Raw genomic sequence first — 14,920 nt, forward strand, 5'->3', positions numbered from 1 at the left:
GTTCGAAATCCACTCAGGTCTCCCACAGACCTGCTCAGGGAGGTCTCTGAAGGAGACCGAGGAGCTCTGACAGTGGAATCCCCCCTAGGAGAAGCCACCTCCCCAGGCTGCCTCCTCGCCCCTTGTCCTTTGGCTTCAGCCATTCTGATGGCCGGGGGGGACCCGTCGCTGTGCCCAGCTCAGCTTTCAAGCAGTGGCTGAGGTTGGGGGTACCCCTGGGTCCTTCTGGTCCCCCCGGGGCTCCCCGCAGCATCCCCATGCGGGCACAAAACCGGGCACCGAGCTCGCCCACCGGCCGGGCTTGTCAAGGTCACGGAGGTGGTGGGAAGGAAAGAGAAGGGAGAGCAAGGGGGGAGAGAAAAAAAAAAAAAAAAAAGTTGACTCAGAAACCACAGGGAATTTTTTGCCTTTTTAGAATACTGGGAAGAGAAAAAATAGCCACAGTTATTCAAAGCATCCCGGATAATCACAGCCTGTTTACTGTTTGCATGCAAAGATGGCAGGCAGGCAGCGCGGCGCGGGGACGAGGAATGAGGAATTCGCCCGGCTCGCTCTGGCCGCTTCTGCTTGGCCCCAAAAAGCCATCGGCCGCCGTCCCTCACAGCAGTACAGGAGGAAGAGGAGAAAGGCCAGGGGCTGGGGAGGAAGGAGAAGCCCCAGGGTCGGGAGGAACGGGAGCAGGGCAGAGCTGGCACGGCGGGGAGAGCTTCATTCCTGCCGGCCCCCGGAGCAAGCCGGGACTTGAGATGGAGCCGATGGCGCGCTCTGCCCGACTGGTTTGCTGAGAAGCTGCAGCGCCTGGCAGCTCGCCCCTGCCCAGCCTCCTCCAAATCTTCCCCCAGAAAAATGGGGACTAGCTGGAAGACGGGCGAAATTCCCTCTCTGCCTAATCCTGGTGGGAAGCCGGGGATTTCTCAGCTTTGTAAAGAGGTGCTTTCCCTCACAGGGAGATCGCGGTGAGCGCCGCTTCCCCCTTCCAGTTGTAGCATTTGGCTCGTGGAAACAGAGAGCAGGGGGAGGAGGAGGAGGAGGGAGCTTCTGGAGCAGGAGGCCAAGCTCCGAGGATGCTCCAAGGACCAAGCTCCAACCTGTGTCTCCAAGGGAGCCTGGAGGAAAGAGGGAAAGCAGGAGACGGGGCTTCAGAGATGCTGCAGGGGAGCAGCGTGGGGGGGATGAGGCTCTCCTGGTGGCCACAGGCTGCAAGGAAAATTGGGGGACACCACTGAACCCCTCAGCTGTGCCCTGACCCATGCAGAGCCCACAGCCTCACCACACCACAGGAGGGATGGGAACATCCCTACCTGAGCCACCTCCCCTTCACCCAGCAGGGAGCTGCTGCCCTGGCACGCGGTGACTGACTCGAAGCCACCGGGGTGATGGTGGTGGCACTGGGAGCAGAGCCTGTGCTGGCCCTTTTCCATCTTGGTAGCCATCTGCAGCTCCTCGGGGACACGGGGAGCCAGGGATGCAAGGGGCGAGGCACAGGGGCAGTGCTGTGGGGACAGAGCCCAGCTCCTACCCTGGCACTGCCTCCAGGGAAGGGAATCGGAGTTGTCGGAGCCAACCTGCCTGCCGCCTCCTCCCCTCTCTGCAAAATTTGGGAGGCATTTCTCACCGGTGGAGGCTGCTGCAGCAGCATGGGCCCTCAGGCTGGATTGTGGTGGGTTCTCAGCTCCTCCTAACCCACAGCCCTGCTGCCTGAGCTGCATCAAGGCTGTTCCTGCAGCTGGAAAGCAACCCTACCAAAACAAAGCAGCCCCGGCCCTGCTGGCTGCAGCAGCAGGGGACCTCCTGCCCCATCCTGCCTCCTTTATAGGTGGGCTTTGGGGCTTTCCTTCCCCTTCCTTTTTTTTCTTTTGCAGCTCTTGAAAAGCCGCCTGCAAGCAGCCAGACCTGCTGCAAGGCCGACCTGCATCCGGATTCGGGTAAATAAAGCAGCGGGCGTGAGCGCTGCGGTATGCCAGGAATGCTGCAGCCCTTCCCCAGCGGCCGCTGCAGCCCCTGGGGAGCAGGAGCAGGGGGAGGCAGGGCAGGTACAACCCAGCTCAGGGCTTCCCATCCCTCTGGGCCTCTCCAACCCGCCCCTAAAGGGATGGAGGCTCCTAAATTTTCAGCCATGCTCCCCCACAGCCTTGGGCTCGAGGAGCCAAAGCTCCCCAGCGCGGCATCTCCAAAGCCGCCGTGCTGAGTACAGCAGGGAGAGAGGCCGTGCAGCGGCTGCGCATTGCAGCGGGATGGAGACATGCTCACAGGAGGAACACAGCGGATAGGAAGGGTGGCTCGGAGCTCCTGTTCAGCATTGCCGTCCCACTGGTACCCACTGTGCTCAGAAGCCACCTTCCAGGGTGGGCCATCAGTGTGACAGCTGCTAGAAACTAAGTTCAAGTGACTGCGGCCAACAAGAGCATCAAGCCGGGGAGCATCATTTTGTGGCTGTGCAAGTCCTAAGGCAGCCCCATCTCGACCACCAGAACTTCTGGCCTTCTAGAAAAAAAGCGTGGGGAGCCAGGCAGCACGGGAAGGGCTGAGAGGTGGCTGCTGAAGCCCTAGAAGAGCTTGGGGACCAGGAAGGGCTTGAAGACTTGGCAGCGAGGAAGTCACCAGGAGGAAGAGGATGGTTGTGGGGCATCACACGGCTGTGTCCTCCACCCCAACCTCCACTTCCCCGAGTGAGCACGGCATCGCATACAAAAAGAACACAGGGAGGGCCGAGATGTGTGGGTTTTTATTTATTTTTTTATTAAAATATTGTTATACCAAGTGGAATGCTACAGCAATCTCGGTATAGGGCGGCATAACGAAACAGCCAGGTTTACGTTTAAATACTTCAGATAACTTAAAACGCACAAACAAGAACTCGTCGTCTTTGGCAGGAAAAAAAAAAGTTCACAGCACGAAATACTTAAAAAGAAATACCAATATTAATATAAAATATATTAAGTTGTGGGTTTTTTTTTTTCCTCTTTCATATTTTGCTTTGTTTTCCGCTTTGTAAACAATGCATGAGAACCAAACGCATTTTTTACGTGTCTGGGAGAGAAAATAAAAAATGCAGTTGTCCAGCAAATGCACACGTTTGAAGAAGAAAGAAAAAAATATATATATATGCACAAAGGGCAAGGCTGGGAAGTGTCTGAGTTCTGAGGACCGAGCAGTCAACATTGGCTACGGGCAGAAGCCAGCTGCCAGTAGAGGAGGGGGCCACGGGGCGGCACGTCCCACCTGGACATGGTGCACGCTTGCTCCACTCTGAGCATTTCATCTCCAGCAGGTTTCTCCTCCACCTTCCATTCCCTCTATTATTGTTTGTTTTTGTTTGTTTTTGTTTTTTCTTTTTGCTTAACTAACACTACATTCCCCTCCTTTGTGAAAAAAAAAAGGGGGATGTGCCCAGGGCTCTCCCAGCAGCTCCTGAGATGGGGATGGAGATGGGAAGGAGTCAACAAGGGAGGGATGGGAAGAAACCCCAGGGGAAGTGGGGAAGGAGGCTGAAATGATAAATACATTTGCTCCCGTCCTACAAAACAGGGGCATATTTACAGGGGGTCACATCTCCTGGGCCATCAGGCAGCTGCCACCGGGGCCAGGTGCTCCAGCGTCCCCAGGGACACGCGCAGGGCACATGGTGGGGACAGGGGCCAAGCCTGGACGTGGAGGACTGCACTGTTGCCTCTCCTCTTTGGACAGCTCCACCACGGTGACGGCAGCTCTCCCCGGCTGCACTGGGGAAGTCGAGGCAGGGAGGCCAGAAGAGCCTTAAATCAAGATCTCCACCATGTCAGACAGGTCTGGGGCTCTGGGGGCAGCCGAGCTCTCTGCAGAGAAATGAGGGGAGAACGTGAGGCCTGGAGAAGCAAGCAGGATTTTCTTCCCGGAGCCAGGCTGCTTCGGTTTTAGTGGATTTAGTCTCAGCTCAAAGCCGACAGCCAAACCCAGCCCTGCTCCCTGCACCTCCCGCATCCCTCGGAGCGTCCCTGGGGACCATGGGACTCACCCTGCGAGCCGGCCGGGCACTCTGCGCCCTCACCCCAGCTCTGCGCCGCCCCGTCTGTCTGTGTGCTGCCATCCTTGCTGCCACACTTGGCGTGAGAGGGTGGAGGGACAGCGGTGGGCACCGCTGGCACTTCGTCAGCAGTGGTTTTGCCTGCCAGAGGAGACGTCATTAGGGATTTGTCAGCACAGAAGAAATCCCACCCAACAGGCCCCCAAACCTCCCAGCTAGGAAGAGCCACTTCCAAAATCGAAAGGGGAAATTTTAGGCTGCTCCTTGCTGGGAAGCAGAGGTGAGGAGGGCTGGGATGCCCTCGTTTACCTGCACTGCCCCGGGAGGTGCCCTCTGCGGCGGAGGCGACAAAGACAGATGGCACAGACTTGGCTGGTCGCAGGGAGCCCTGAAGGGCTTTGCTAGGATCCCTCCGCGAGCGCTGCTGCAGGACTTTGATGACAGCGTCCTTCTCCAGGATTTGGGCATGAAGGGCTTTTAACCTGGAGAGGTGAAGAGGCAGAAGTTGAGAAGAGAAGGAGGACCATCGGCCAGCGTGATGGAGCCGAAGCCTTAGATGAAGCCTCACTGGGGCCACCTGACCCACCAGGGATGCTCTGTGACCACACCGCCCAACGAGCAGCTCGTTGGAAAGCAGGCCTGCTGAGGTGGGACTACCTGTTCTCCATCTCCTGGTGTTTGTGGTTGGCCAGCAGGAGGTCCTCATTGAAGCTGCTGTTGGGCGAGTGTCGCGGCGAGTGGCTGATGAGGGTGGTGTCCCGCTGGGCAGCAGCGGTGGCGGCGGCGTCCATGGCGAACTGCCGCATGGTGCACTCCTCCAGGTACTTCTGCTCCCACTTGGTCATGTCAGCCTCCAGGGCCAGGATCTTCTCCTCCTTCTCCCTCAGCTGCTCGGACAGCCTGTGGGCACTCAGCTCGGGCGTCCCCCCGCCTGCGGCGCCCGCTTGCCTCTGAAGCAGACAAAAAAAGACCCACAGAGAAGGTGAGGAGATGCTGGGATGGAGGTTGCCGGCGCCTCCTGCCACACGGTCCCCAGGATGCCCCCACCTGCTGAGCTCGCAGCATCTTCAGCTCCTGCTCCAGGCGGGTGCGGAGGCGCAGCTCGAGCTGCTCCCGCTTCTCGCAGGCGGCCTGGAGCTGGCCCAGGGCTGCCTGCAGCCGCTCCACCTTCTCCACGTACGCCCGCTTCTTCCGCAGCTCGGCCTCCGCCTTGGCTGCCCGCGCCTGGGCGCTGCCCAGCGCCTGCTCCAGCAGCTCTGCCCGCCGGCGCTGGTCCTCGTTGGCGCTGCGCAGCAGGGAGGCTTCCCGCTCCAGCTTCTCCTTCTCCTGCTGGTGCTCATAGCCTGCAGAAAAACGCAGAGCTCAGCCCCTTAGACACAAAGGTGAGGGAGGAAAGACTGTGTGGATGCCCCTAAAAAAGAGGCCGTGCCTGTGATTCTTGACCCAGCTGCATGGTGTGAGCAGCCCTTGCCCAGCACACGTGGTGTGTCAGTGATGGCTGACATCCCAGCAGCACAGACATCAGAGCATGGACATGTCCTGATGGACACGGCCACAAGCACGGCCACTAGCTGCATCAGAAAACCGCCTTTTGGCATATTGCAGCCCAAAATTTGAATTGTGACAGAAAAAAAAACAAAAAACAAAAACACAGTCCTGGCTTGTAGCTAGCCACTACAGGGAAGAGAACGCAATTCCTCCCTTGTAACACCAACACCATCTCTCTGCTGAAATAACAGACAGCAGAAATGTAGAGATGGATTTTGCTGTATTCCCTCCCCCCCAAAAAAAAATCCCAGCTTGCTCAGGAGAGAGGAGCAAAGGAAGGGCCAGGCGGGCGCGGGGAGGGAGTGCGGACTTTGTGCTGGAAGAGCCGGCTCAGCAGCAGGAATGTGGAGAATGCAGGTCACCCCGCCGGCCGGCCGGGATTAATGGCTCGAGTCCAGCGCCCGGAGCAGCACAGCCCTCCCCGGGGAAGGGCAAAAAGCTCCCACCCGGCCCCTGCCGCCTCCTCCCCCAGCTTAAAGGCTTCTGCACCGAGTCCCTGCCGCAGGGGAGCCAGGTGAAGACGAGCCCCCAGGGACTTACTCTGCGCCAGAAGCTTCGCCACCGTGCCCTGGTTGCTCTCCTGGTTCTCCTGGGTCTTGCTGGCCAGCTGCTTGTTGGCCGATTCCAACCGTTCTGGCACAAAAATGCAAAGAAAAATTCAGATTTAAAATAACTGTTTTGATCGGATGAAGCCCTCAGTGAAAACACCCAGAGTAATGAAACTTCTAAAAAGAAACATGTCAGGGAAAAGCCAAGGGCTCGGGGCGCCTGCGGGGATGGGGGTGTGGAGGGGTCTGGCCAACCAGAGCCGCCGTGGAAGCGGGGGACACAAGTGGACCACCCCGATGCTCCTATGGGTCGCAGCCACCCTCACCTTTCAGGTCTCGGTTGAAGTCCTGGAGCCGCCGCATCTCGCCGTCTCTCTTGGTCCTCATGGCTTTCTCCAGCGCTTCCCGCTTGCAGGACGCCTTCATGAGGTTTTCGTAATCCTCCGAGATGCGCTGGATCTCCGTTTCCAGCTGGGGAGGAGGAAGTGACGGGCGGGGGTGAGATATTTGTGGAATGAGGAAAAGAAAGGCAGATGTTGGCGAAACATCGCCCGGGCTTCTTGACCTGCCCTAAGCTGCCAACGGGACTCAGCAAACCCATGGGAGTGGCAACGAGGAACCCCCACCACAGTATGTGTTTGGGGGGAAAAGCTGTTTTTTTTTCCCCCTGCTTTTAGCTTTGTGGGCACAGAGGGAGTTTTCTCACTGGCCCTAGCGTGGATTTGGCTGCGCCGCAGTCCCCCTGCGCTGGCCCAGCCTCTCCCCGTGCCTCCAAGTGTCCATCTGTCCGGCGGGGAACAGCCCTGTCCTTGTGCACAGCCGCACAAAGGGCTTTCTGTGGCAGCCTGAGTGCTACTGGAGGCACAGAATGGGTTCTCTGCCCCCCCTCAGTGAGGACGAGGAGCTGCCCTGCCACTGAAGCACAGCTGTTTGCAGGGCGCAGCCACCAGAAGGAGGGGGCAGAGATTAAAACACAAAAGGGGGGTGAATTTCCCCAGCAGCTGTTTGCCCCAGGCGGCAAGGAAGCAAATGCACGAGCTCTGCCCCAAAAGAGGGGACAAAGCCTCGCTGTGCACACCAAGCCACGCGGGGAGGGGGGACCAGCTCCCAACAGGGGTGGGAGGTCACGGAGCCACGTCCCCTCCTCCCAGAGGGATGGACTTCGGTGGGCAAAGCCCTGGGTCAAAGCAGAGGTGGCTCCATGAGTATCCACACTCGCTGCTCAATTCCCAAAGAAATGGCAGGGCTGGGACCCCGCATCCCACCCCGAGATGCCAACACCGGCGCAGCGGCCGGCTCACCTTCTGGATGCGACCGGCTTTCTCCGTGCAGCTCTCCAGCTCCCGCCGCAGCTTCTCGTTCTCCCGCAGCAGCCTCTCGTTCTCCCGCAGGACCGCATCCGCCTGGGCCAGCCGGCTGCCGGCCGAGGCTGCCTGGGCGCTCATCAGGGCCTCCACGCCGGCGGGGCCGAGCGAGCCCAGTGAGCTTGGCACGGGCAGGAAGGCCGCGGGGACGGGCGATGGCATCAGCCTGCTGGGAGGAAGGAGCGGGATGCTGAGGGGCTTGGCAGGGAGAAAGTGTGCCAAGCAGCTCTGGCACCCTGTGGATTTCTTGCAGCCCGCGTGTTTTGACTCCTCTAGGTGACCCTTGGGGAAAAACGAAGCTCCCGAAGCACCTGCGGGTGCTGCTTGGGCTCGCCAGAGGGATGAAACAGGTGCTGGGTGCCCCCAGGTCTCCCAAAAGGATGAGGGAGGCTCTGAGAGCACCCAGCCTGCCTTCCAAGGCCAGGAAGGGTTTGTGTTCTCTCTCAAGCACTCTCAAATGCAAAGTAAATCCCATCTCACAGCGCTGACTGGAGCCTGAGCACCTCCACAGCCAGGATTTAAGCACCTGGGACACCTGAGAACCTCAGGAGCTGGCCGCTGTGTCAGGAGGGGCTCCAGTCCCACCCTGTGACTGGGGATGATGCAGCTAGGAAAATCCTCAGCAATGGATGCGCCTTGAAAGCCTGCAGCTCTACCCTTTTTCCTCATTACTTTCCGGGCAAAGCAAGGGCTCCTGGCACGGCTCCTGGCTCAAAGGCTCACCACCAAACTATTAATACCTCCTCATTACAGCGCTCAGAGTTCCTCGACATCCCACAGCCGCCTCGGCCACCCCGAGCCGTGTGACCGCCCCGCTGGAGCCCGCATTCCTGCGGGGTGATATAGGAGTGAGGAAGAACAAACGCATCTTCCTCGCGGCTCCCCTTCCCCTCTTTGTTCCCTGGAAGGAGAGCGCTTCCTGCCAGAGATGCTATCGCTCTCAGCCCGGGCAGGTCAGCAAGGCGTGGAGCAGCGTGCGTCCCCCTGCCTATTGCAGTTCCCCTCTTTGCCCCCTTTTCCAGCCCTCCCCAAATGCCAGGCGATGCCTGAACCTCTGCACCCACGGGTCTCAAAGTGGAGCTGGGCTTTGCTGGAGGAAGAAGTGCTCAAAACTTATCCACGCCAGAGGCAGAGTCCCCAGCAGCTCCCCTGTGGCATGGAGGGGAGCCCAGTGCCAGGGCCTGCGGGCATCTCTTGCTGGGGATTGCCGGGTGGCATTTTCCACCCCAGGGAGCACATTTTCCTTCCACACTGGCCCGTGCCTGTTCCGAATTTAGCCATTTCCTGATCTGGTTCCAGCTCCTGAATTAACCCCAAATCCCTCCCAGAACAGCGGGGTTTTCATTGCCGCTTGGAAAAAAACAAACTGCGGTCTGGCTACGCCAGGGAAAACTGGGGCAAACGGTGCTGCCCGGCCGCCCTGCGAAGCCATGGCACCCCCACACCCCAAAAACAGCATGGCACCTGCGCAGGCTCTGTGGGTTACCTGACTTCGGGGTGCTGGAAGCCGGGACCATCCCGGGAGCACGGTCGGGGCAGGTAAGCGCCGGCCGCATCCTGGCTGGGGATGATGTAGGGATACTCCGGGGGGGGCCCCCGCGGCTCCGGCCCCTCGGGGCGCTGCCCTCGCAGGGTGTAGTGCCGGGAGAGCTGGGGGTAGCTGTGGGATGAGCTCATGGGGCTGTGCGCTTTGGCCCCATTCCTCTCCAGCGACATCTGCATCAGCCGCTCGCTCAGCGACCGCACGTGGCCGTGCTTCAGGTCCTTCAGTGAGTCGTCGGGGCGCCGGGCGCCGCTCTCGGCCCCCCCGGGCTGCTGCCCACCCCGCTGCACCGCGTAGTACTGGGAGTGCGCCTTGGCCTCCTCATAGCTCGGCAGCTCCTCGCCCTTGTGCTGGGGCTGGCAGAGGCGGTAGCCGCTGTTTTCCGAGTAGAGGTGGTCAGCGTGATGCTCCTGGCCCTGGGGCTCCTGCCTGGTGGACTGCTGCACCATCTGGCTTTCCTCCTGGGTCAGGCTTTCCAGGGAGGAGCGGGGGCTGCCGCCGCTGCCGCCGCGCAGGGCTTGCTGCTGGATGGCCAGCAGCGTGCGGTTCTCCGTCAGGTTCCCATAGCGCAGCTGCTCCTGGATCAGGCGGTGCAGGACCGTCCCGCTCGAGTCCTCCGCCGTCCTCATCTCCGCCGGCGATGCCGCGCTTCCCTCCCAGGAGCTCGCGTCGGGACCTAGTGGCGAGGCGGGCACCTGCGTGGGGAGACGGGGGGACGTCGGTGGGGAGCGAGGGGACCTCGGGGGGCAGCTTGGGGACGTCGGTGGGGAGCGAGGGGATGTCAGGGGGGAGCGAGGGGACGTTGGTGAGGAGCGAGGGGACGTCGGAAGGGAATGAGAGGATGGTGGAGGGGAGTCAGGGGGTGTTGGAGGGGAGCGAGGGGACGTCAGTAGGGAGCGAGGGGACAGTGGAGGGGAGTGAAGGGACATCGAAAGGGAATGAAAGGATGGTGGAGGGGAGCAAGGGGACACCGGAGGGGAGCTTGGGGATGTCAGTAGGGAGTGAGGGGACGTTGGAGGGGAATGAGAGGATGGTGGAGGGGAGAAAGGGGACGTCGAGGGAGAGCGAGGGGACATCGGAGGGGAGCTTGGGGACATCAGAGGGGAGCTCGGGGACAGGCAGGGAGCTTGGGGACGTCGGAGGGGAGCTCGGGGACCGTCGAGGCAGCGGGAGGAGGCCGGCCCTGCACAGCCCCGAGCTGAGGGGGCTGCCTGAGGGGGCTCCGTCCCGTCCCGGGGGGCAAAGAGAAGCCCCCTGCCCGCGGGATCCCGGGGCCGGGCGGCACTTACCGGGGCATGGCGAGAGAGCCGAGGCCGTGCTGCTGTCCCCGGAGCGCGGCCGGTGCCGACTGCGGGCCGGGCCGGGCTCTGCTATGCCCGGAATGCGGGGCCCGCCCCGCCGCCATCACCGCCACCGCCGCCAGGGGGAGCAGCGCCCGCCCCGCCGCCGCCATTTCGGGGCTGCCTCCCCCCCTCACACAGCCCGGCCGCCGGGGCTCTGGGGGGTGCTGAGGGGAAAAAAGGGACGGGGGGGACACGGAGACGGTGCCCGGTGGCCGGGGAGGGGGCGGCAGGCATTGGGGGGGTGGGGAGGTGGCGGCGTGGTGCAGCTGCCGAGCACTGAGGTGGGGGTCGGGGGTTGGGGGGGGGGGGCGGTGGGGCTCGGCCGCCAGCTGGCCCGGGCGCATCAATCTTGGTGTGCGATCAAAGCTGCGAGGGGCACGGCATTGTCTGCCAGCCACCCCCAGAAAGGGAAAAAAATAATTAAAAAATAAAACAAAAAACACACACAAAAAGTACCCGTCGGCCCCATCTGCTCTGCCCTCATGCCCCCCCCCCCTCAGCCATTGCCACCCCCAGCCCCGGGATGGGCGCTGAGGTGCTGCTCGTCAGGGGGTGGAAGGGCTGAGGATGGAGGGGACGCGGCGATGGAGGGTCACAGCGGGGCTCTGTGGCCTTGGGGTGCCCGGGGATGGGGGCTCTGTCCCTTCCCAGCGGGGAACGAAGCCGCTTTGCCCCCACGTGCTGGCCGAGAGCTCCCCGGCACGTCCGCCCGCGGGCCCCGAGACGGCAGATGGTGCGGGGGGTGGCGGGGAGGGGGGCAGCGGAGGGGCAGGTGCAGGGAAAATTGCTAATTAGATACGGGACATTAAGCGCTCTCATTCCGGAGAGAGGGAATTCGGCACCTTCCAAACGCCGAACAAAGGCCGGAGCGGGCCGTCGGGCTCGTCCCCTTCCCATCCCGGGAAGGACGAGGGGCCGGGGAAGCTCCGCTCGGACAGAGCCCCGCTGCCAGCCAGCGGCATCCTTCAGCCGGGCACGCGGGAGGGCAATGGGTGAGAGCAGAGCCCAAAAAGCAGCCGGCTTTCCCCACGATGCAGGCGCTGGGCTTGTTTTCGGCAGCCCACTGACCAGTTCGAGGGCTGAGCAACGCCAGCTTCCAGCCCAGGTCAAGGTGGAGACCACGCTGCGGGTGGCGGGGGGGTCCCCAGCCCTGCCGGGGCTTCCCGATGGGATTTGGGGACCCAGCGTGGCAGAGGCCCTGGCAGAGGCAGCGTGGTAGGAGCGGAGCCCCCCGGCTGCCTCCCCTGGCTCATCCACCAGCATTATCTATGCCTGCGTCATCCCGCTTCCCTTCCTATCTCAACACCGCTCTATTTTTGGCAGCAGGAAACCCCTCCTGGGCTGATAACACCACTCTGGAAAGTGATCTGAAGAGGAAAAGCCCTCTGCTCCTCTTTTTCTTTCTGCCACTTGCAGATAGGAGAAGCCTCCACCTTTCCATCTTCCCCCGGAGGGGGCCGAACAGCAGCTGGCTATTGAACATCAGGCATAGACCCCGTCCCGCAGACCCGCCGGGCTCCCTGTGCTCCCCATCAGATGATGAAGCACGCAGAAAGGTCAAAGGCTGCCCCATAAACCCAGATTTGGCAGTTTTGCAGGGTAGGGAGGCTGAACTGGCAAGGCTGGGGAGCGGGGACGGAGGCAGGGATGCTGGGTAGGCAGTGATGTGCCACATCCTCGGTCAGAGCCAGGGTGCTGGTGATTCCTGGGGGTTCAAATCTGTTTAGCCATCAGATTACATTCCTGATGTGTTATCTCCTCTGTAACGCTTCCCCCCTTTAGGAAAAGCAGGCGGAGCAGCAATTTTTCAGCTGTGGGGAGAAGCAGCCAGGGTTCCCAGCAGCCCCGACCCCAAAACCTGGGGCAGCAGCGGGGAAGAGGTGAGTGCAGGTGCTGGGGCCGCGGGCTCCCTGCATGACACACAGCTCGGCGATGCCAAACCCTGCCACTGACCTCACCGCCCAGCCTTATCGGCGAGGCGTTGGAGCGAGGTGAACGAGCCAAGAAAATGCTCGCGGGATGAGATCACCTCAGCTTTCTTCGCGGCTCCCAGCCGCCGCTCCCGAGCCCGCAAGCCGGGGAGGATGCGCACAATTTGGAGGAGGTTTGCAGCCAGCAAACTGGTCCCAGAGGGACGGTGACAGCGTGCAGGCAGCCAGGTGCAACATCCTGGCCACCAACCCCTGGGATGTTGAAAAATCCCTCCTGCCCCTCTGCCAAGCTCCTGCTTTAAAGCAAGAAGGAAAAATGGGGCTCCAGGAACCAGACAAGTGCCCATTCCCCATTCCCGTGCTGTTTCCCAGGGCCAAGATCCGTGCAGGCTTGAGCTGTTGGGGCTGCTGACCCATGGCTTGTGAATAGCTCGGTGGAGGGACCTCAGGGATGTCCCTGGGGACACAACAAGGGGCTTGTGTCCTACCTGCCCCTGGGGACATCTCCAGCCTGTGTCACCTCGGGTGGCACCCTGCATCCTCAGATGCTCGAAAGGTCCCAGAGGGATGCCGTGTCCTGACCAGGGGGTCAGGATGGGTGCCACATCCCTGGCTGTGACTCCCATCACTGCTGCTGCTTTTTCCATTACTCCCTCTCAGCTATCATCTCCCCACATTTCACCCCAAAACCTTTCCACTGCTGCATCTTACTCCAGAAGAACCTGTAGGTCCCCAGGTTGCAAACCCACGACCTCCACAACCTTAATTATTCCTGGGCTAATGAATGCCCAGCCTGCAAGCCTCATGCCAAGGCTTTGCAGAAGGGCAGCATCCCTCACTGCCTGGTGGGGAACCCAGGCAGCCTCGGTGGGGGCGTAGCTGGAGCCACGTGGGGACCGGGGCTGGTGACGGTGCAGAGGGGCTGACAGGGCTGTCCCCACAGACAGCCATCCCCCAAGACACAGCTCCTACTGTGCTGGTGCTCACACGGGCATCTCTTGCCCCTATGTCAAGGACAAGGTAGGAAATGCGAGGGGTGATGTGCAAATTTTTTGGCTAAGCCATGTGGCCATCACAAAGGGGCCGCTGTCCTTCTCTTCCCCTTCTCCGCATTTTAATCCCCCCCCTACTCCCCCTCCACCCCATTCTTGAAGTGAGTCATTTCCATTCCTGGAGGTTAACTTGTCCTTTTCTGCTCTGGCCAGCAATAATTCGGCCACTTTCTCACCTTTGTGGCATTTTCGCTCTTTCCTGAGAAATGCGGCGCGCTGGGTGCGATTTCCTGCCGGCGGGAGGGACGGCAGGGCGGGGGGGGGATCAGGCCATGGGGTGGCACAAGAGCCAGCTCCTGTCACCTCTGCCTGCCCCGCGGGCTCCAGCTCACCCCCCCGGGAAGGTTTGGCTTTACAGCCGCTCTGTGGAGGGCTCGAGGTGGGAGAAGATTGAGGAGAGGAGGCAGGCGAGACAAGGGAGACAGCAGCCACTGACGGGCAGCCTGCTGCTAAATTTTCATGCAAATACCACAGAACAAAACCAGACAGGAGAAAGACCAGCTGTTCTCCCAGAGCCCCCAGCGCCCTCCTCCTCCTCCACCAGGCTGCCTGTCGGGGCAGCTGGGCTGGTCTCTGAGCTAGCAGCAGCTTCTTAACGGCCTGAGAGATCCCAAACACCAACCGGGAGCAGAATATGGAATACATGGTGGGAATGACGGGTGGATGGATGGGTGGATCTTCCTTTTTGCCCCATTTAAATGTCACAGAGATAATGTCCTACCAGAATGACAATTAAATAGCTAAAAACTTCACATTTGCCATTTCTTCAGGGGCTGCAGGGCTACTGGGGGACAGGGGGAGGTATCTCGATTCAAAGACGTGTCAGGGGAGAGGCACGAGGAGGAGATGCAGCACGGGGAGGTGAGGGGTGCTCCAGGGACTGCTTTTCAGCAGCACCATCCCATGCCCAACTCGTGCCACCGATGCACACCCAGAGCATCCCTGGGGAAAAAGAAACCCTGGAGACTGGGCTCGGTGGCATTACTGCCAGCTCTGGCGTGGTGACAGGGAGGGTGACAGCAAGCTGTCACTGCTGAAAGGCAGCGGATTGCCGCAGGGCTTGTTACTGAGACGCGGCTCCAGGCATTCAGTGTGCGGGCACGGAGGGTGTGAAATGTCCCGTGACCCTCTCGCCACACATTTCTGAGCTGCCAGGAACCTCCTGGAGTTCAAGACGGGGAAGCTCAAAGTCCTGGCCCTGGGGAGGAACGGCTGGAGGCACCAGGGCTCACTGGGGGCACCCAGCAGGAGAGCAGATCTGCAGGAAAAGCCCTGGGGGTCCCGGTGGGCATCCAGATGGCTGTGAGCCAGCAGCGTGCCCGTGTCCCAGGGAAGGCCAAGGAGTTCGGCAAAGACCTGAGAGCAGGCTGAGGGCATCCTGCCCCTCTGCTTGGCACTGGGGAGGACACAGCCAGGTGCTGGGGCCAAGCCCGGGCTGCCCAGCACAAGACAGACCTGGGCACGTCGGAGAGAGCCCAGGGAAGGTTACCGAGCTGCTGGAGGGCCTGGAGCCCCTCTGCTGCGAGGAGAGGCTGCGGGAGCTGGGGCTGGAGCAGGGGAGGGCTGGGGGAGCCCACCCGTGCCCATA

At 61.2% G+C, this 14,920-nt stretch overlaps 1 protein-coding gene across 2 annotated transcripts; it reads right to left on the bottom strand.

Annotated features, from left to right (window-relative positions):
- Positions 1–2,709: 2,709 nt before the first annotated feature.
- AMOTL2 (angiomotin like 2) lies at positions 2,710–10,462 on the bottom strand. Of its 2 annotated transcripts, none has more exons than XM_072042482.1 (10): positions 10,296–10,462; positions 8,950–9,701; positions 7,401–7,629; positions 6,426–6,570; positions 6,092–6,184; positions 5,051–5,346; positions 4,661–4,953; positions 4,313–4,485; positions 3,995–4,144; positions 2,710–3,815 (listed from the first exon to the last, which is right to left on the bottom strand). In XM_072042482.1, the coding sequence occupies exons 2-10, from the start codon at positions 9,633–9,635 to the stop codon at positions 3,757–3,759; spliced, it is 2,124 nt and encodes a 707-aa protein (XP_071898583.1). In that variant the 5' UTR covers positions 9,636–9,701; positions 10,296–10,462; the 3' UTR covers positions 2,710–3,756. The 2 variants fall into 2 exon arrangements, with proteins under 2 accessions (XP_071898583.1, XP_027320197.3); XM_027464396.3 differs by having other exon boundaries at positions 7,401–7,632.
- Positions 10,463–14,920: the final 4,458 nt, after the last annotated feature.

This window comes from Anas platyrhynchos, chromosome 9 (genome assembly GCF_047663525.1).
Source record: "Anas platyrhynchos isolate ZD024472 breed Pekin duck chromosome 9, IASCAAS_PekinDuck_T2T, whole genome shotgun sequence".
In the NCBI taxonomy this organism is placed as follows: Eukaryota; Metazoa; Chordata; class Aves; order Anseriformes; family Anatidae; genus Anas; species Anas platyrhynchos.

Bases quoted from the DNA above. Each gene is read 5' to 3' on its own strand.
- AMOTL2 (XM_027464396.3), bottom strand. From the start codon at position 9,635: ATGAGGACGGCGGAGGACTCGAGCGGGACGGTCCTGCACCGCCTGATC. The intron at 6,571-7,400 runs GTGAGCCGGCCG...CCTCCTCCCCAG, and splicing joins AAGCCGGTCGCATCCAGAAG to CTGGAAACGGAGATCCAGCG. The intron at 4,486-4,660 runs GTAGTCCCACCT...TCACCTCTCCAG, and splicing joins CACCAGGAGATGGAGAACAG to GTTAAAAGCCCTTCATGCCC.